General features: G+C 41.5%; 1 protein-coding gene across 1 annotated transcript in view; it reads left to right on the forward strand.

Annotated features, from left to right (window-relative positions):
• CHCHD3 (coiled-coil-helix-coiled-coil-helix domain containing 3) overlaps positions 1-22338 on the forward strand; it is a gene marked incomplete at its 5' end in the record, with an annotated part of 295128 nt that overhangs the window by 11300 nt on the left and 261490 nt on the right. Inside the window, one exon of the mRNA XM_010831751.1 lies at positions 6066-6153. Within this exon, the coding sequence (XP_010830053.1) occupies positions 6066-6153 (88 nt within the window). The remainder of the gene's footprint in view (positions 1-6065; positions 6154-22338) is intronic.

A 22338-nucleotide genomic window follows, 5' to 3' on the forward strand; every position in this document is an offset into this window, starting at 1 on the left:
TCAGAAAACGAAGATCATGGCATCCGGTCTCATCACTTCATGGGAAATAGATGGGGAAACAGTGGAAACAGTGTCAGACTGTATTTTTGGGGGCTCCAAAATCACTGCAGATGGTGACTGCAGCCATGAAATTAAAAGACGCTTACTCCTTGGAAGGAAAGTTATGACCAACCTAGATAGCATATTTAAAAGCAGAGACATTACTTTGCCAACAAAGGTTTGTCTAGTCAAGGCTATGGTTTTTCCTGTGGTCATGTATGGATTTGAGAGTTGGACTGTGAAGAAACCTGAGCACCGAAGAATTGATGCTTTTAAACTGTGGTGTTGGAGAAGACTCTTGAGAGTCCCTTGGACTGCAAGGAGATCCAACCAGTCCATTCTGAAGGAGATGAGCCCTGGGATTTGTTTGGAAGGAATGATGCTAAAGCTGAAACTCCAGTACTTTGGCCACCTCATGCGAAGAGCTGACTCATTGGAAAAGACTCTGATGCTGGGAGGGATTGGGGGCAGTAGGAAAAGGGGACGACAGAGGATGAGATGGCTGGATGGCATCACTGACTCGATGGACATGAGTCTGAGTGAACTCCAGGAGTTTGTGATGGACAAGGAGGCCTGGCATGCTGAGATTCATGGGGTTGCAAAGAGTTGGACACGACTGAGCGACTGATCTGATCTGATATTAGCTTTAAGCACATAAATTATATTACATATGTAACATAGTAGATGTATTATAGGATAATATATAGTAATATGGTATGTAATATAAAATATATATATTATAGCATGCTATGTTAATACAGTACATTATATATTATGTATTAGTACATTACATTATATTGAGTAAACTTCAAATTATATATCCATAAATATAGCTTTAAGATTCCAAAACTTAATAAGCCTCATTTTATTTCCTCACGAGGAAGTGATACATGTGTGGGATAAGGAGTGTATTATTTAGCAGCAGAGAAAGCATGGGACGAGAGAATGGGGTTACTGGTTGCTGGTCCTGATGCTACCAGTAGCTGGATAGCACTTAGAATCTCTCTTTTGCTCACCTGTGAGTTGAGAGGATTGGGGTCAGTCTTAAGGAGTTCTTCCTATGAAGTAGCTCAGCTTTGCAGATAAGTTGAGGCAGCAGTCTCCGTGGCTGTCAGTTGATAGAGAAGCCGAGTCTGTGGGCACTCTCCTTCCTAACTTCCGCTTCTCTTCTGAGAAAGGAGTCATGGTTTCTCCTTCAAAGATCACAGCTTTTGAGCTGTCGACTTTCCCTTTGCTGTCTCACCTCCATTCTGATTTGGGTCCTGAGATACAAGTAACTGTTCAGCTACAGACCGTTTCGTGTTCATTGATGTTTCCCAAGGGCCTCCATTAGTGCTCGGCCTAGTCAGCCTTGTTGGGCGACTCTCAAACGTAGGCGCTCACAGTTTTGTGGAAAGGCAGACGCTTGTTCTGTCACTGGAGCACTGGACGTTTGTGCAAGGTACCTGTGGGCGGCACAGGAGGGGTCCTTCCTGTTGGGTAGGCAGAGTTGGCGTGGGATGACTTGCGGATGTTTTGAGCTGAAGTTTGAAAGGCAGTTCTGTCCCAAGGTGTGAAGGCATTGTAGGCAAAAATAAAGGCAAAGAGATGGCAGCGAGTTGCCAGTGTGGGTAGAGAACAGCTTATGAAGTGTTGAGGGAAAAGCCATGGAAGTTGCGGTTGGAGAATGAGGCCATAACCAAAAGAAGAGGGAGTCTTGAATGCCATGCAAAAAAATTTGGCCTTTCTTGTCAAGAGAGGTAGCTGTTGAAGGACTTGAAGTGAGAATTACCATAATCATTTGTATTTTAGGAGGGATATTGAGGATGCCATGAATTAGGGCAGGGGAAACAGGATGGGAGAAGGGACGGCAAATTCATTAGCTGTTTAGGGGTTGAGGAGGTCATGGCTCAGAGAATGAGGGAAAGAGAAGGGTCGAGAACTCCTGAGTTTTGATTTAGGAAGCTGGGTGGAGGTGGTGTCATGAATGAGATAAGGAAAGCAAGAGGACACAGAAGTCTTTTTTGGCAAATGTGAATTCAGCCTGGGACATGTTGGGTTGGCGGTGCTTGTGGTCTGTCCCCGGAGAGGTGTCCATTAGGCAACTCGGTGTTTAGGTCTGCCTTTTGGGATACAGGTCTTGGACTGGAGATAATGGGTTTAGAATTCATTAATCAATCAACAGCAGTTATTAATAAAACATCAGGGGAGTGAATGAGAGTACCACCAAGAGCACGTGGAGTGAGAAGAAATCAAGGCAAAAAACAGAATGTGGAGCCCTCTAGCATATAAGGGTGGGCAGGGGAGGACTAACCCCACTCCAGTACTCTTGCCTGGAAAATCCCATGGACGGAGGAGCCTGGTGGGCTGCAGTCCGTGGAGTCGCTAGAGTCGGACACGACTGAGCGACTTCATTTTCACTTTTCACTTTCATGCATTGGAGAAGGAAATGGCAACCCACTCCAGTGTTCTTGCCTGGAGAATCCCAGGGACGGGGGAAGCCTGGTGGGCTGCCGTCCATGGGGTCGCACAGAGTCGGACACGACTGAAGCGACTTAGCAGCAGCAGCAGCAGCAGCAGGGGAGGACTTCCCAGGTGGCTCAGTGGTAAGAATCCGCCTGCCAAGCAGGAGATGTGGGTTCCATCTCTGGGTTGGGAAGATTCCTCTGGAGAAGGAAATGGCAAGCCACTTCAGTATCCTTGCTTGGGAAATGCCATGGATAGAGGAGCCTGGTGGGCTGCAGTCCATGGGGTCACAAAGAATCAGACTTGACTTAGCGACTAAACAACAACACAAGGGAGGGGGAAGCCTGCAGAAGAGAGGAGACTCAGGCAGAGTCCTAGGACCAGCAGGAAGGGGATGTTGGAAAAGTGGCGTGGGGGCTGGGGGCTGGGTTTCTGGAAGCCGGGAGTGATGCTAAAGGGAAGTCATAAATTAGGTGCTTTGTAAATATAAAAGATGTTTATTTATATAAATATCTTGCTCAGTTGTGGCTCACTGCTTGCTACCCCATAGACTGTAGCCCACCAGGGTCCTCTGTCCATGGGATTCTCCAGGCAAGAATAGTAGAGTGGGTTACCATGCCCGCCTTCAGCCCACTTCTCTTGTGTCTCCTGCATTGGTAGGTGGATTCTTTACTACTGGTGCCACCTGGGAAGCCTATATAAATATAGAAGGTTATTTATTTGATCAGTGGTGACTTTTGCCTGGTATTGGGTTACAAGTCAGTCAGTAGAGTGTTAAGGAAGTAGAAACTGGAAGAAGGTCCCTGAGGATGTAGCGGTGGTGTATGGTGGGGTTGGGGTGTAAGGGGTGGGGTTGTTTCTCCCCGTTACTTGACCTGTAAACCTTTTTGATGATTTCTGCTTCACCCTCATCTAGTCAGACAGTGAGTCTGGCAGTGAAGGGGATATCTGAGTGTGACCTTGATTCTCAGACTTCCTGGATTTGAGTCCTGGCTTCATTATTGACAACCTGTAAGATCTAGCACAAGTTATTTAATCTGGCTTTGCTTCAGTCTCCTCACCTATACAATGGACATGATAAAAGTATCTCATAGGATTGTGGAGGATTAAATGAGCCAAATACTTGGTTTAACATCAGTGCCTGGCACCTAATAAGCACTTGGTGAAGGTTAACTTTTTTTTTTAAACAACTTTATTGTGGTGTAATTTACATATAATAAAAGTCACCTGTTTTCTGTGTATAGCACTTTCTAATGAATTTACAGAATTGTGCAACCATCAGTACTTTCCGGTTTTAGAACATTTTCATCACCCCAATAAAATCTCTCATGCCCATTTCCAGTTAATCTCCATTCTCATTCCAGCCTTAGGCAACCACTTACCTAAGATATTTTCCATCTGTATAGAGTTCCCTTTTCTGAGCATTTCAGGTAAATGAAATTATACAGTATGTGGCCTTTTGTGCCTGGCTTCCTTAACTGTTTTTTAGGTCTGTCCTTATTGTAGCTTATTTCAGAATGTCACTTCTTTTTATTGATGAATCCTTGTCCATTGTATGGCCATATAATGTTTTGTTTATCCATTCACCAGAAGATGGATATTGTTTCCACTTTTGCTGTTATGAATAGTGCTGCTCTGCACATTCTTGTGTGAGTCTTTGTGTGGACATATGCTTAATAGCTTCTTAATTGGTCCTTTAGCCTCCTTCGGGGGTCCTCCTGCTTCTGTTCTCATCCCCCTCCAATCTGTTCTTCACACTGTAGCTAGAGTGATCTTTCTAAAATGTAAGTCTCATTGTGTCATTACCCGGCTTAAAATCCTTCAGTAGTGCCTAGCTGCCCTCAGGATCAAGTTCAACCCCCTGACTTGAAGGATTTATTTACTAAGAGTCTTCAAAATCCAGAATCTTATTTCCCTCTCCACCTTCTGTTTCACTGAGCCCCCTCCTCAACTTCCTGCTTCAGCCATTCTTTTCTTCATCCATATTGTTTCATTTATTTAACCATTCACTAATTAACCAAGCTTATTGAGGCTCTGGGGTATAGTACTGGACAGGACCGCCAAATCCATGCTTTCCTGGAGCTTTGTTTCTAGTGAGCAAGACAGGCAATAAACAGCAAAGTATCAGATAGTGATAAGTGCTATAAAACAAGTGAAAGTCCCTCTGTCCTGTCCGACTCTTTGCGACCCCATGGACTATACAGTCCATGGAATTGTCCAGGCCAGAATACTGGAGTGGGTAGCCTTTCCTTTCTCCAGGGGATCTTCCCAACCCATGGATCGAACCCAGGTCTCTCACATTGCAGGCGGATTCTTTATTAGCTGAGCCACAAGGGAAGCCTGATAAGAAAATAATAAAAGGATGGTATGATACCCAGGGGTTAGAGGTGCTGATGACTCAAAGCTCATGGCCTGAGTGTTCCTCGTTGCCTCCGTGCTTTTGCCAACTGCCTGTTTGATATTTCCACTTGCTGTTAAGCCCTGCTGCTTAATGGTAGCTTCATGAGGTACCCTCTTCTTTCTTTTTAATTTTTAAAATATTTGTTTTTGACTGCTCTGGGTCTTTGTTGGTGTGCATAGGCTTTCTCTAGTTGCAGTGCTCAGACTTCTCATTGTGGTGGCTTCTCTTGGAGATGAGCACGGGCTTTAGGGCACGCAGGCTTCATTAGTTGTGGCTTCTAGGCTCTGGAGCACGGGCTTAGTAGTTGTTACTAGTTGTGGCACATGGGCTTAGTTGCCCTGTGGCTTGTGGAATCTTCCCAGACCAGGGATCGAACCCATGTCCCCTGCATCGGCAGGTGGATCCTTAACCACTGGACCACCAGGGAAATCCTAATACCCTCTTCTTATGGTACTCTTATCCTGTTCCTTCTGTTCCTAAGTACTCTTCATCCTTCTTAACCTCCTGCCCAGCCCCGCTCCCAAAGCCTGGCTGGATGCCCTGCCCGTCTGGCCATTGTGCTGTCTGTCCTTCCATTACAGGCCAACTCACTTAAGTAACATTCTTTACATTATATTTAAATGCATGGTGGTCTGTTTCTTCTCTTTAAGCAACTTGATTGTTAGAATCAACTGTTAGAATACTTGAAGTCTAGCCTAGTTCCTGGCACAGAGTTGGTGCATAAAGAAATCTACTGCAAGAGGGATTGTTTGTGGTTAGCCTTGAACGGAGGGAGGGTGGGAGGGACACCATTTCATTTGGGACTGGAGGGAAGGAAGGCGCTAAGGCCTGCTGCAAGTGTAAATTAATTTGGAGGATGAGGGCGGAAAGTTGGAGGAGTTCTGATGGCTTACATTTTCTCAGAGATTACAATTTCGTGCACAGTATAGAATGAGGGAAAGAGTCATTTATAATGAGCAATGAGCACTGCATTAGAAGAAATGAAGTAGTGCTGTGGGGTGCATCTTGATATCTTAACACTCTTCTTGGTTTTAGTTTCACAGCGATCAGATTTAGTCTGATTTCTTCAGGCCATTCGTTACACACATTGCCATGGATGACTGGCTTACTTGGATGCTATTGTACTGTTTTCTTTCTTGTTCTCTTATAATTAATTTTATTTTGATGTTGCTCTTTTCAGCTTTCGGAAAATGTGATTGATCGTATGAAGGAAACCTCTCCATCTGGCCCGAAGTCTCAGCGGTATTCTGGTACTTATGGTGCCTCAGGTATTTCAGAGTTTGAATTTCTGAGTTCTTAGTAGAAAAACTTTTAAGTGGTGAAAGTTCACTCGATAGTCATGTTCTCCTGCACTCTGTCTTTTGTTACTTGGATGCTTTTTACAGGAGAATTGTCTTCCTTTGGTATTCATGGGGAACTGGTTTTGGGACCCTCTTGAATACCGTAGTCCATGGATGCTCAAGTCCCTTATATAAGACGGGTAGTATTTGCCTATAATCTGTGTACATCCTCCCATATATTGATCGTTTAAATCTTGTTTAGATTATTTATGATACATATAATACACTGTAAATACCATAGAAATAATTGCCGGCATGACAGATTCAAGTTTTGGGTGTTTTGGGTTTTCCGGAATTGTTTTTTTTCCTTCTCCCTGAATAATTTCAGTCTGTGGTTGGTGGCATCTGTGGATGTGGAACTTGCAGTTACGGAAGGCCAGCTGTGTTAGCGGTTAATATTGGGCTTTCTTTTAAAATGCTTTGCTGTAAGGTAGAATGAATCTACTTTCAGTCTTGGGAAATTTTTTTTTTTTTTCTCTTCCAGCTCCTGGATCCTCTGTTAGGCTTTGGAAGGTTATTGCCTAGTTTTTTGTGTAAAATGAATGACGTATAAGGGGTATTAGAGGTTTGGGAGTAAATATTTATTAAAAAAATTGAACTTAGAAAATACTGATTTATTGTTTCCAGATGGTGAAATATCTCTAATGATTTTACTTTGTAATGGATTTCTTCAAGTTTATAAGCAGTTTATTCCTTCAGAGTCTTAATTATTGATGAAAATATGTTAAACGAAATCCATGGAGGATTATTGTCTTATTTTGTCTGTGGATCCTGGAGGATAAGAGATTGCTTTTCTTTCCTCTGTCCTACCCCCATCCATTGATTCATCCACCTAATACTTACTGAGCACCTGCTCTGTGTCTGGCACTGTTCTTGTTGCTGCCAAATTTGATGGATGGACATGCTGTGTTTTGGTGAAATGACAGTGAGGAAGTAGTTGAGATGATTCATTGTGAACTAAATGAGAATTTTCATTATTTATTAGAAAGTATTGGGTGGTAAATCTAGCTGCAGACTGAAATACCTTGAGAAAGATGAGCTCCTGCACAAATGCCTCACCTGGCAGCATTTGTGACCCTCTTACTAATCATTAAATTGATAACCACAAGTTGAACTTCTGATGTGTTCAGAGCAGAAAGTGCCGAGATGAATAAGAAATAGTTCTTGTCCTTTTAAAACTTCTTGTTTGGTAGGAGCATTAAGAAGGGTTCATAGTTCATGACGGTTAAATAGTAAGTGGCCACTCCCTCTGCCAGAAACCCTTTCTTTGACTTCTGGGCCACACTCTTGGTTTTCCTTCTACTTTACTTGAATTCTCCAAAAGTTGGCTTAAAACTCAACATTCAGAAAACTAAGATCATGGCATCTGGTCCCATCAGTTCAGGCAAATAGATGGGGAAACAGTGAAAAGAGTGACAGAATTAATTTTTTTGGGCTCCAAAATCACTGCAGATGGTGACTGCAGCCATGAAATTAAAAGACTTTCCTTGGAAGAAAAGTTATAACCAACCTAGACAGCATATTAAAAAGCAGAGACATTACTTTGCCAACAAAGGTCCATCTAGCCAAAGGTATGGTTTTTCCAGTGGTCGTGTATGGATGTGAGAGTTGGACTATAAAGAAAGCTGAACGCTAAAGAATTGATGCTTTTGAACTGTGGTATTGGAGAAGACTCTTGAGAGTCCCTTGGACTGCAAGGAGATCCAACCAGTCCATCCTAAAGGAAATCAGTCCTCAATATTCATTGGAAGGACTGATGCTGAAGCTGAAACTCCAATACTTTGGTTACGTGATGTGAAGAACTGGCTGATTGGAAAATCTTTCCCTAATGCTGGGAAAGATTGAAGGGGACAACAGAGGATGAGATGGTTGTATGGCATCACAGAGTCAATGGACATGAGTTTGAGTAAACTCCGGGGGTTGATGATGGACAGGGAGGCCTGGCGTGCTGCAGTTCATGGAGTTGCAAAGAGTCTGACAAGATTGAGTGACTGAACTGAACTACTTACATTCTCAGTCTAGTCTTTGCTGATTTCCACTAACGTCATCAAATTGCATGCCTTTTGAATCATTATGTACTTGCCTCTCAAAACTCTGTCTCTAGCCCTGACTTCTCCCTGAAACTGCCGTCTCAGGTAACTGCCTCTTAGATTTCTTCAACTTAACACATCCAAAGCAAACCTTTCCGTTCTTCAGAGTTGCTTCTCCTCTTTATCTTTCCCAGTAAAGGGCACTGGGATTCACCCTTGTTTGCTTTTTTTTTTTTTAGTTTGATTCTTATATTAGACCATTAGCTGATCTTATCAGCTCCATCTCCAAAATAGGTTTGGAGATGGTCTTCGCACATCCGTCTTCACTGCTGCATCTCCAGTCGAAATAACCACCATCTCTTATCTTGTCTTTCGATGAAGCCTCTTAACTGGCTCCCCACTTCCACTGTTGTCCTCCGTGTGTGCTCTGCCATGCACAAGAGGCCTCAGTAGCCTTTAAAAACATAAATCAGCTCATGTCACATCCCAGTGGTGATTGGCCACGTACTGACAATATAATTTGAATTGCTTTATTGGCTTCTGAGGTACACCATGACTGATCCCTTTTTGCTTTTCCAAAATCATCTTTTGATACATGGGGATTTTTAAAAATTGGAATTTGATCTAAAATGTGCTTTGTTCTCGGTTGATTTCTTTTTTACGTACTGGGTTAAGGAGATAGGATGATGCTATGCACTGATGATGAAATAGTGAAAGAGAATAAGTAATGTTTATTATGTGCCAGGTACTCTGTTAAATCCTTTGTGTCTGTCTTATGTAATCTGTATAACCCTATGAGGAAGGTACTATATTAAGTCATTTTACATGGGAGGAATTTGAGACTTGAAGTGATTAATTATCTTGCCCAAAGTCACACAGCTGGTGAGTAGTGGAGGTAATATTTGACTTCAAGTCTATTTGACTCCAGAGCAAATGCTGTAAAGCACTGTTTTATTGTAGTTTGAATGAAGCCTTGCTTCATATGTAAAAAGGATGTGAGAGAAAAGAGGGAAAGAGGTGCTTTTTAGTGATGTTCTGCTAGAGTTTAAGAAAGCACTTTCTTTTTCTAACTGATTTTTGGTTTTTCTAGGTTTTCCCTTTGTTGGCTCTCATTCGCAGTGAGTTGAAGGAGAAGAAAGTGTTTTCCTTCTTGGCTTGGTTTCTTAAACTGGTACTTTGAGCAAACGGGTGAAGGTGGAAAGACTTTCTATCAGTGCTCATGGTGTGGCCTTGCGGAGCATCACACTGACTTTGTGATGAGTTGTGGCTGTGCTGAGGGATCCATCCCGTCCCATTTCTCTGTTTGATGTGACTGATGACCTCATTGGTCCATGAGCATCCTGGGCACTGAAAGCTCTCTGAATGCTACCTTGTGTTTTGTTGGTTGGACTAGAACTACACTGTCTCAGTGGTAGCCACTTGTCACATGTGGCTATTCATATTTAAGTTAAAACCAATGAAAATGAAGTAAAATAAAGGCTTCATCTCTTCGCGCTCGGTGACTGCCTGTGGCTCGTGGCGCCATGTTGGGCAGCGAGGCAGAGGACACTTTGGTCATTGCAGGAAGTTCTCTTGCCCGGCTTTAGAGTTTTCGCGCTTCATTAGATGGTTTTAATGATGCGGTGACTGAGGTAGTGGAGCTAGATGGCTCTTTGTGTTTGTGAATCTAGTTTCCTGCATTTTCTACATCCCAGCTTCCCCAGGGCTGCAGGTAAATGGATGCTTTAGCAAATATTTCAGGGAGTACTGCCTTCACCTCAGTCTTCAGCACAGCTTCCTAACCTGTGCGTTATGAGTGTATTGGAGGAACTGATTTCTTAGCTCAGAGAGGTTGGTGAACACGTGCGTAGCCTCATATTGCCATACAAGCACTTGCTTTTTCTGTCTGCACCTTGATGTGAAAAAAGCTCAGCAAGGCTAATAGTGCCAACTCTTTAAGGATATTTCCCTTTCCCATGCCAACCTAACCCAAGAAAAAAGCTAAGATTTGACATACTGTTGCAATTAGACTATGATTGTGCAAATTAGCAAAGATTTATTCTTCTTAAGATTTAAAAAATATGTTTATAAAAGTAAGTAGCCTCAAAGTTTATATTCTCTTTCTCATTTGGGGTTTTAGTTCATACCCAATAATAGATTTCTTAAGATTTATAATTTAGATGTGTTATGAAATAATTTTTCAAGTCTACAAAAATAATATTGATAAAAATGTCACCAGCTTTTTCTGTATTTTTCAGTGTCAAGTAAATTATATATTAAATGTGAGTTGAATTTTTAATGTTTGTTAAAATGCTTTCTTCCTTGCAAGACTATTAATTTATACCAGGCCTCTAGGCTATTCATATGTGTGAATAAACTAAATTTTGTTGTATATATAGTTTTGAGAATATAATTTATGCTGTTAAGAAAGTGATTTCCTCTAAAGACTTTACTGAAACTATTTTCTGCCCAATCTTGAACCAGAACAGTGACTCGTTGCAGTAAGTATTTGCATGTAAAGCTGTTCAGGCAAAATAATACACTGTGTGACACACAGCAGATTGTGATGCCACTTTAATAAATGAACATGCTCTAAAGAACTTAACTGTGTCCTTGCTGCCTCAAGTTCTCTGCTGCATTATGTGCTATCTCAACTACATTGGCTTTTTTTCATACCAGGGCAAATTATTTTTTTCAGACTGACGTAAAGGGGTTGTTGTTGTTCAGTCACTAAGTCATGTCTGACTTAAAGGGTTACCTTTTCATGAACATCTTGCATTTTTCAGTGTTGGATATTGATTTTTTTCCCTGTCCTCCTTGATCCTTTAGTTTTTCTGGCTTATAGGGAGGTCAGACCTCTCATGTTTGATCCCACCTAATACTGAGGAAACCCTGTCCCCAAGTCAGTATGAAAAAAACAGGCAGGAATGATACTAGGAGGCTCTTTGTTGGTTTCCTGAGCTGCTAGCAACCAGATGAAAAGGATGAATCTGGGCAGAAAGACAAAGGAGCTCACTTGTATTCTTATCCTCACTGTGCAAGGTTCTCTGTACCTTTCTTGTCATTGGGAAGAATAAGAAAGATTTGCTGATTTGCTTTAAGTGTATAACTGAGATCACTAAGTATTTGGCAGCCATAACAAATCGCAGGAAACCAATTTAAGCAGGAAATAGCACAGCCCAAACGAAACAGCCAATTTAGGGAAACAGATTTGTCTATACGTTCTATGTGTTTTTCTCCCAGCATCTGGCCCTCCTAGTTCTTTTTAAACAGCTCTTTAAGGCTCATTTAGACCTAGTATTGTAGGGAGAGTTCACAGTGACAAGCTGCACTTACTCCTTTGACTTGAGCTACAAGAACTGAAGGGGGTTGCCACGTCTCGGTTTCCAACTTTTAATATGTGAAAGTTTGTTGATGGCACTGTCTTAACACTGCACTGTTTTGCTGCTGTTGTTGTTTTTAATGTGTCCAGTAACAATTTATAAAAGGAAGAAATGTATACACTATTGATTTAAAGCTATGATTTAAATCAAATTCTTCAGTCAGTATATTCTGTTCTTAAAAAGAAATCCATAAACCATCTACATTTAATGGATGGTTGAACTCCATTAGTCAACAGGTGTTAGCCGGGAGGTGATCTTTGACTTTGAGGAACTGTTAGTTTCGTCAAATCATGTTTAACATTATAGTGTAATGAATAAGCACTAATGTAGTGCCCTTCACCTGCTCAGTTAAGATTTTGGAGGAGGTGAATGAGTATGTAAGTGAGAGAGAATAGATAAAAGGTCTAGGAAGTGCTTTAGGACTTCAGAGAAAGAAGATCAAGAGCTTGGGTGGCAGACCATTCAGGGAAGTGGACTTGAGCCAGACCCTGAGGATAAGAGGGGTCGGGGTATTGGTGCTGAAGGTGTTCCCGGCAGAATCAGTGCTGATCTAGAGTTCAGACCAGATAAGAGGTTCCAGTGGGGGTTCTCATGGGTGGGAAGGTTGGGGGGAACTGAAGAAGTTTAATCTTATCCTATAGTGTTTAGTGGCTACTGAGCTGCTGCATTTAATTTTAAGATACAAGTTTAGAAAATTGCATTAGTTGCTGCTTTTCAAGTATACTCAGTCATTAATAACATATTTATGCCTAAAAATGCAGTGCTGATTTTCTCCTTGATATTTTTATATTCAACAAAGAAATCTAAATGGTAAGAACGTGTTTTCCACCGTAGCACTAAATGAACCCAGTTTCATTTTCTTGAAAAAATAAGCAGCCTCATAAGCATTTTTATTTGTCCTTAGCTGACCTTATAGCAAAAAATAAAAAGGAAAGAATATTCAGCTACTTGAGGCTGTGGAAGGTAAACTTTGTGAGCTGGGAACGTAAAATGGTACAAGTGGAAAATGTAGAACATGAGTTGGAAATTGAAGACAGGGAAGACAGCAGCTGTGTGGTTGAGGTGGAAGTGAGGAAGGCAGAGGAGGGTTTGGGTGGAGTTGGTGACTGAGGCCACGTGGCTGTCTAGTGGCAGGCTCACACTTCTGTCCTTTCTCCCCTGGTCCAGGGCACGTTCCCCCTGTGCCACTGGATTCATCACTGTTTGTGTTGTATGTATTTTAAGAAACCAGCACAAACATAAGCACTCTGTTTTGCAGTTGAGACGTGAGCATTGTTATTGTTCAGTTGCTCAGTCGTGCCCAACTCTGTGACCCCCATGGACTGCAGCATGCCAGGCTTCCCTGTCCTTCACCATCTGCTGGAGTTTGTCCAAACTCATGTCCATTGAGTCGGTGATGCCATCCAACCTTCTTGTCCTCTGTTGTCCCCTTCTCTTCCTGCTCTCAGTCTTTCCCAGCATCAGGGTCTTTTCCAATGAGTTGGCTTTTCACATCAGGTGGACCAAGTATTGAGGCTTCAGCATCAGTCCTTCCAATGAATATTCAAGGTTGATTTCCTTTAGGATTGACCGGTTTGATCTCTTTGCAGTCCAAAGGGTTCTCAAGAGTCTTCTCCAAGATGCAAGCATAGAAAACTTTAAAAAAGGTATAACAGATCATTGACACTATAATGTATATTCCCTGGTATTTTGGGGTGGTTGATGGGGGAGTTGCACAGAAAAGCAAAAGCTGTAGCAGAAGAAGAAAGAAATTGCAGAGAGAAGCTTAGTAGGTCTTGAAATATCAGTGAGTCATACCTTCCAGTGGTTTTTCTGTGACTTGGAACTTCTGCCCTTTGATTTCTTAGTTAACAGACTAACCATTGGCTGCTTTTTATTAAATCCTCAGAGGCCCCTGCCATACTTCTACTGTAGCACAATTTACTTTGCACTCGTTCTTCCAAGTGGCTTGAAATCGAGTGGGCCAGAAATTCCCTATCTGTTCCTGCATGACTAGAAATAAGCAGCTCTTTTGGTAACGTGTGTTGCATTCTGTAGATTAGAGATGTAGTTATGACGTGCAGTCACAGAACTCAGGAGCTGGAAGGATGTAACTTTAGTGACCTGCGGAAAAAGAGAAACTGTTTTGAAGAACCTCTTTTTTTTTCTGCAGTGGGTTTTGAACACTAAAAGGATAGTGTATTGCACTTTCTGATAGAACAAGTGTTGTTATTGGGTATAACAGTCAAGTGAATCATTAATATCACTCATAATAGTAAATAATCAATAAACTGCAAAGAGAAAACAACTGTAAACTGTTTTATAATCATACCTCAGGGTTTATGAAAGAAAATAGCAGACCTTGGTTGTATAAGCAGCTTGAAGGAATTTTAAAGTATAGGGCATATAATATGTAAAATCACTATTTTTAATTTTAATTTAATATGCCAGGGGTAAAATAAACACTAGGTTAATAGTATTTTTGCCTTTCTTGGAATTTGATAGACTTTGAGGGTCGTTTAGATGGCTCAGATTTCTTCAGACAAATTGCCTGAGAGAATTTGAAATTCATACTGCAAGTAGAGGTGTTCGGAATTAATTCACAACCCTTCGATGTGTCAACCAAATTAATAGACTGTTGTTGTTGATGACAATGTTTTTCCTCTAAGAAAACATTTTAGAAAAGTAAAGTCTGACCCGGCATTTCATTTCTTCCTTTTCCCCTTTCCTGTCTCTCTGGTTTGTTCGGAATTGCCTGGCCAGTGCTCTGTGTTAGGCCAGGTCCGTGCTAGCAGGGAACAGTAAGTGCTTTTCAAGTCCTCTGTTTAGACCTGATCTGCCCCTAGAGCTACTTGACGCTTTGGGTTGACAGCTGTCACTGTACTTGAGTGTTTCTTGAAAAGTGTTGGGAACCCACGTGAATCACTATGGTAAGGCTCTTCAGACTTTTTCACGGAATTGCTGTGGGATGCTTAAAACAATATTCTGGTTGTGCATGTCCTGGTTCCCTTGACTGAGTGGTTAATCGAAATACAGGTTTTAGTTAGCCAGCGTCAAATGATTGGAGTTTGAAATTACAGGGTGGTAACGATAACTGTCTCCTTATTTCAAGGCCGGATGTGGTTAGAACATCTTGCACACTGTATCAGTGGTAGCTGGATAGCTGCTGAAAGCCCCTGTACATTGACATTGTCGGTGGGACTTGACTTATTTACCTTTATGTTTTTGCTGCTTCACCCCCATTGTTGCTCTCATCCTGCAGGGGACACCGCAGGCCTTGCTCTGCATGTGGTGAGTAGCAGTAGAACCTTGCTCTGAATTTTCTTTTCCCGCTTTCAGGTCTTACAGTTTCTCCCATTCCCGGTATCATTGCCTTAGTCTGGCCACTGGTCCCTCTTCTCCCATGTTCTAGGCATCTCTTACTTGGGGTCCCAGCCTTCAGTCTCACATTGCCCAGTCTGTTCCCACTGCAGCCCTAAGAATCTTTCCAAAGTATGGGACCAGTCATGTCATTCCTCTGTTTAAAACTGTAGAAACTCCCCCTTCCTCTTAGGTGAAGTCTAGGTCTCTTTTACATAGCCAACAAGGTTCTGCACAGTTTTTCTCCACATTGATGTTCTGCATCATCTCCCAGACCTGCCCGTGTCTCTGTCTAGCCATGGGGCAGTTGTTGAGTCCTTGAACTTGTCCTTTTTGGTCTTTCTCTGTGTTGTCTTTTCTGTCTCACTGCTGTTCCTTCAACTGTCTCCCCTAGCTCACCCTGTCTCCTCCCTGTCTTTTATCTGCTGACTCTTCCTCATTGTTCAGGTCCCTGCCTAGAAATCACTTACTTCAGAATTTTTTCTGACTCCAGGTCTGGCTTCCTGTGGGGTCGCCCAGCATCCTGGGTGTACTGTTCTGTCGCAGCCCTTGGCACGTGGTGCTGTGACTGCGATCCATCACCTCTCTCCCTCGGATCCACAGCTCTCATTGACTCATTTGTCCTCTTGGGACCTCCTTTTATGATACTTTTTTTCTGCACTCTGACTTATTTGGTGTTGATCTCTCCTTGCTAAGGTGAAAAGCAGTTACAGACCAGTCTGCTGTAGGTAAACATTGACGTTTTGAGGAAGTCAGAGTTGAGGGGTTTTTTTTTCCTTCAAGAGCTCCTCTTCACCATCTCGTCTTCCATTTGGCTGCATCTCCATTATCAATTATTATAACTTTTTTCTTCTGAAAGGATGAACTCTCTGCCCTCATTCACTTCCTCAAGGCCCTGGGACAAGCTCTGACACCTGGGGTTTTGGTGTCTGGAAATCAGGCATGTTGAGGATTAGTTTGGCTTCTGGTTGAGGATTGGTCTTCCCTGGTGTCTCAGGTGGTAAAGAATTTGCAGGAGACCTGAGTTCAGTCCCTGAGTTGGAAAGATCCCCTGGAGAAGGAAATGGCAACCCACTCCAGTATTCTTGCCTGGGAAATCCCATTGACAGAGGACCCTGGTGGGCTACAGTCCATGGAATTACAGAGAGTCCCACTCGACTGAGCAACTAATGCTTCTTTGAGGATTGAAAGGAAGACCCACTGCTTGGATCCCATTAGGCCAGCAGAGGAGGACCAGGGATCTGGCTCCTCTGTATGTCCAAGCACATAAATAGTTAAGCCCTAAGGACAAAAGGAAAACTAAGAATGTCTTAGCTCATATGGGCATTTACTTGGTGCATCCCATTTTCTCCTTATCACCCTGTGCTACAGTGACAATAATTCATATAACTCTTATCAGATTTGCTTTACATCTTAAATCCTTCAGATGTAATTAGTTCTGCTGTTGACATAATGGTCATCTCATGACTTTAAAAAATAAGAAAATATTGATTGCTGTCTGTCATTTTTGAGGATGAACCAGAGGAATAATATGAAAATCAATTGCTATAATCAGGATGGATTGTTTTAAATAAAAATTATTAAAGCGGTATTTGAGATTTACAGTTTTACCCAAAACATTTTTATTGTTCCACTAATGCAACCAGCTCAGTTATGGATTCTGAATATTGTCCTATAATTATTTGAAGAAATTAATTTAACAAAATATAATTATTTTGAAAAAACACCTCTAACAGTCGTCAATTAACTTTCTTTCTTATAACTTGCACTTTTAGCAAGAAGAGATGACTTTGACTCTTGTGTACCACATGCACTCTTGTAGACATATAAGGCCAGTTGAATCTGTTCTCTGGTATGGCCAAGCAGCTTTTGTTTAATTTTATGGATCAGCATAGATACTTACAGGGCATAGTGTATTTTTAAATAACATGTTTTTTGGGGAATTTTATGAGATTGTGCTCATAGACTACTTTGGTGACATCTTTATACAATTTTTCTAAAAAGGTTGCTTTCATATTCTTTCTCAGAAACCTTTTAGAGTGATTATTACAAGATTATGGGGTGTTGTAACCCTCTTTTCATAATTCTTTGACCTTTGACGTATTTTACTAGTTTTTTAATAAAAAAATCTTTAAGAAAAACATGAATTGTATAATTAAGAAATAATATTTTATCAGGCTTGATAAACATACAAATGATAGATTACTTCCTCTAGTTCTTTTTTTCTTGTCCTGTTAAACATACCTCTGCTGACTTGACCGTTGTTTCATAACCCAGGTTCATCTTTTTGCAGAAATGATATTTGCAAAAATGGCAAAGTGAAATTTTAAAAAACAGTAATTTTTTAAGTTGCTCTTTTTTTTTCTTATTGTTGCTTATCAGACTTTGATCTGAAACTTTTAAAGGTCATGTTATATTTTGATTGAGAACTACCTTCTCTTCGGCCAGGTAACGTTCTTTGCTTTGAACAGCGCGGGGGCCTCTGTAGCGCTCAGGCCTGCAGCGTTTCTTCTAGAGTGCTCAGGAGGCATGATTCGTACTGGACCAGCCGGACCCTGGATGGGGGCTGCAGAGGGTGCCTGAAGTCACCACCTTTGCTTAGCTTGGCTGGCAGTGACGTCATGCTACTGTGTGCTTTCAGTAATGGGGCTCCAAAGGAGGTGAACCCCAGTTTCTTCAAGTAAGGTTGTAGCTGAATTATCTCTAAATAGAAGTATGTGTGCGTGCGCGCACGCACACACACACACACACACACACACACACTGTGTGTTTAGTGTTTGAAGAGCTTTTGGCACTTAATAGTTGTGTCATCTTGTGTTAAGTTATTTCAGATTCCTGCAGGATAGGCTAGAGAGACTAATTTCATATGGTTGTCATGGAGACTAAATGAGATAATGTACCAGTGCTGAAATATATTAGCAGATAATCAATAAATGTCCCCTTCTTTTTCTCATACTTTAACAAAGCATCCAGGGCTCTTACTTCACTGCCTGCTTTCACGCACTGCTAACCTTTCTGTCTACTTCTGTGCCCTTATTCCAGCAAACAGTTAGTGCTGGCTGTGTGCCTGACACCTTACTCAGTGCTAAGATTTCAGAGATAAACAAAACAGAGCCATGCAGATGAGTTGTAATAGAGATACATTTGTATCATAAAGAATGGCTTAAGGACTAACTATCTGGGGAGGTCCCAGTAGACTTCATTGAAGAGGTGATGATATTTGAGCTGAATAGTGAAGGATGAGTAGGAGTTCACCAATCAGACATGATGGGATTGATGGAAAAGGCCATTTTTTGGGAGAATTGGTGGGTGGAGCAGTTAGGATCATAAAAGGCTTAGTGATTTCTAGGAATTATAACTAGTTATATTTATTTGGAATGCGGGTACTGAGTGGGAGATCAGAGTACAAGGAGTAAATATAGATGGAATAACAGAGCCAAGGGCTGTGGGTTTGCTTCTGTACAAAGTGCCTCCATCCCTGTGTTGTCATACTTGAGTTAACTGTGTGTGTGTGTGTATGATCAACTCAAAGGTTGCCTTATCAGAACTTTTCTTGATCTCATTTATGTTGCCTTCCTCTAAACTCACATGGCCGTCAATATTTTCTACATTAAAAAAAAAGTTGTTTATAGCTATGTTAGCATCTTTATTTTGCAGTGAGCTTTATGAGGGCAGAATTCATACTGAAAATCTGCCAGGTCTCCTTGTGACCCAAGTAGTGTCTGTCTCACCTGTAGAAGGTGTTCAAGAAGCACCTGAAGATGGAATGAGCGAGTGGAAGGAGCCATGAGCATCAGAGTCCCAGCTTCTTCAAAACACTTTTGACCTCAAGACACTGTTCAGTGAAAGAAGCTGGTCTCAAAAGACCACGTAGGGTCTGATCCTGTTTCTGTGAAGTGTCCAGTATAAGCAAATTTGTGGAGGCAGAAATATTGGGTTAGTGGTTGCCTAGGGCTGAGGGTTTTGGAGGTGCGGTTGAGGAATACAGATGACTGCTTCTGGTGGCTCAACTCTGCAAGTCTGTTAAGGCGCACTGAACTGTACCCCCATATGGGTGAATTTTATGGTATGTACGTTTTCTTGGAATAGCACTGTTAAAAGGCACTTAAAATCTTGTCATGTTTGTAAGAAGCATCTTCAAATGCGTATTTTCTCTGTTCCTGTGTTTGCAGCATTCACTTAGGGACTTGCATGATGATATTTATTATTCTATTTTAAGATTTTGACTTGGCTCAGTAGAATGGAGGTGAAGAAGAGCTTTGGGAATTCATACCCCTTTCAGAGACGCTGGGGAGTGTGAGCCAGGACCTCTGCTGAGCCTGTGCTGGGTGACCTCGTTCTCTGGTCAGAGGAGCACGGCAGTCACTCAGTTTAGTATCAGCAGAGTGGCATTGTTGGATGTATTTGAACAGTGCATTTTTATTTTTCAAGTTTTTGAAGACGTCTGTCTTTAGGGAATTATGTACCACGTTGTCTTAATAACAAGAAATACAGCATTCGCTGAAGAAGAGGAGATGGCGCTGTTTTTCTGTCGCCTTTGGAATAAGAGAAGGAGATAGTTAGATTTTCAGCCTGTTGATCTTGTTTTTCTTATTAACAGGTACTTCATTTTAAAAAGCTGTTTTATACTAAAACATGTATGAAGCTATACATATTAATATAACGTATTCCCTTAGAGAAATTGTGTAATGTGGTTTTCTCTTTGCTCCCATGATGTAGGAACTAGTAGTCTCTGTGTTGATGAAACAGCAGGGGCACCTATTTCTGGTGTGCCTATTCATGCAAAATTTAGCCCTCTTGAAAATGAACAAAGATCATAACCAGAAGGTATTCATCATGCAATCTATCCAGAAGAAATCATGAATGAAATCATCATCAAATAACTTAAATAAAAGTTATTTCCTGACATTATATCACCAAGTATAATTTAAGACATTTACCATTATTATGTGTGCATTTTTCTTTTTCATATGATTACCAACTATCTTTAAAAATGGGCTGCTTCAGATTACTGTTTTGGGGAGGCTGATCTGATCTACTTGACCTTGATTTCACTTGAGTAGTGGCCGTGGGTGGTTCTTCATCATAGATCTGATTGTTCTTTGGGTTTCTTCAGTGCCTCTATGAAGCAAAAGCACTGCATTTGATGTCTCTTCACTTAGCTTCGCAACTAGCAGAATGTTACCAGGTGCTTTGGCCTGAGGCTGGATCGTACTTCTTAAATGGGAAGAATTAGTAGGGCTGAGAGAGCAGAGTCAGGATTTGGTGGGAGATTTTCAGTAGGCCCCCTGCCCCTCCTGTATGTCACCCAAGAGGTAGCTCAGACACCTGCCTATTTAGTAAACGCCCAGGGCTGTGGTTTGGTGGAAGGAGCAAGGCTGTTGATAGATCTCGAAGACCTGACGTGGCTGAGCACGGGTCTCAGCTCTGCCCCTTACTGTGTATGTCACTTGAGGGCAATGTGTTGAACCTCAGCTTTCCTCAGTTCTTGGTAATGCCCAAGAGTGATAGGGCTTCATGTGCTACAGCCACTGCTCTTTCTTGGCCCATTTCTGATTATTGAACAAAGAAACTCAAAATGCATTTTCCCGAAGAAAGAATGAGTGCAGCTGAAAATAATGTTTTTATAAGTAATTCTTCAGGCTTACCATGGATTCTTGGGTTAACTTGGAAACCCAAATACCATTTCACTTTTAATGATGAATTTACAATAAGCTTTGCCACCACAAAGTTGTTGGTACCTTCCCATAGCTCGCAATCAAGGTTTCTTTATGTCTTGTGAATGGGCTGAAATGGCTCACTTTTGTTTCCAATATTTGGGTTCATATATGGTCTGTATGTGGTTCTCATTGAAACAGGCAGCAAACAAATATTTGTCTACACATATACACGCAGATTGTGTGTATGCAAATGATGTGTTAACCGCAGAGATGTTAGTATAGACATGTTAACAGATTAATTAGTAGTCACTGAAGATTCCTTGCAAAACATGTAAACTTACATCAGAGAGAATCTTGTTCCCTCTGCTGTTGTGCCTGAGGCTGGTGTGGCTGGACAGTGAAGTGAAGGGGTTGTCACAAATTTGCTTTTATAATAGCCTATATAATTTTCGCTGGCTTTTGTTTATCTGATTTTTCAGGTTGATAGTGGTGGCTTTTTTTTTTTTTTTTTTTCTCTATTTCGGAGTAATTACTCTTGCATTTTTCCCCATTAAACTCTTAAGTAGCAGGGAGAATTTAGCACAGGTACACAGCACTAATTTCATGCTGTGTCAAGCCATTCTTCAGGGAGGGTCAGAGCCTGCAAACGTCTGTTGTTGTAAAGTCAGGTAGAGGCAGTGTGGTAAGGAGGGGAGCTCACGCTTTGGGACCCATCATCCTGAATCACCACAGGCCAGTCACAGCGATTTCTTTGTCTATACGATGGGGTTCTGATTATTGTCGTTCAGTCGCTAAGTCGTATCCCACTCTTTGTGACCCCAAGGCCTGCAGCTTGCCGGGGTTCACTGTCCTTCACTATCTCCTGGAGTTTGCTCAGACTCATGTCCATTGAGTTGATGATGCTATCTAACCATCTTATCCTCTGTCTCTTCCTTCTGCCTTTGTCTTCAGTCTTTGCCTGCATCAGGGTCTTTTCCAGTGAGTTGGCTCTTCGCATGAGGTTGGCCAAAGTGTTGGAGCTTTGGCTTCAGCATCAGTCCTTCCAATGAATATTCAGGGTTGATTTCCTTTAGGATTGAGTACTAATTACTAGAGTGGTAACCTGAAGCTTAGAACATTGCTTAATAAATAGAGACTGTTTAAATTCATGTGTTATTGGCTTGCTGGTTGGAAATAACTTCTATCTCAGCCTTATTGGCAACTAGCCATTTTACCTTGTACAAGTTTATTACTCTGAGCCTTAATGTTCTTATCTGTCAAATGGTGGAATGGACTCTTATCTCCTATATTCCTTGGATAGCTTGTGAGCTTTTTTGATAAGAACCATTTTCATTTATATTTGTATAACAGCACTATTACGTGGGCAAGACATTTTGTGATTAATGATTGAGTTTGATATTTTCCCACTCAAGTCATAGTTATATAGTTATGTAGTTATGTGTAATTACAGTTACGGTCTTATTTGTGTATGCCTATTCTGAAAGAGACGGGAATACCAGACCACCTCATCTGCCTCCTGAGAAATTTGTATGCAGGTCGGGAAGCAACAGTTAGAACTGGACATGGAACAACAGACTGGTTCCAAATAGGAAAAGGAGTTTGTCAAGGCTGTATATTGTCACCCTGTTTATTTAACTTATATGCAGAGTACATCATGAGAAACGCTGGACTGGAAGAAACACAAGCTGGAATCAAGATTGCCGGGATAAATATCAATCACCT

Source organism: Bison bison, unplaced genomic scaffold, assembly GCF_000754665.1.
Source record: "Bison bison bison isolate TAMUID 2011002044 unplaced genomic scaffold, Bison_UMD1.0 scf7180017864530, whole genome shotgun sequence".
Taxonomy (NCBI): Eukaryota; Metazoa; Chordata; class Mammalia; order Artiodactyla; family Bovidae; genus Bison; species Bison bison.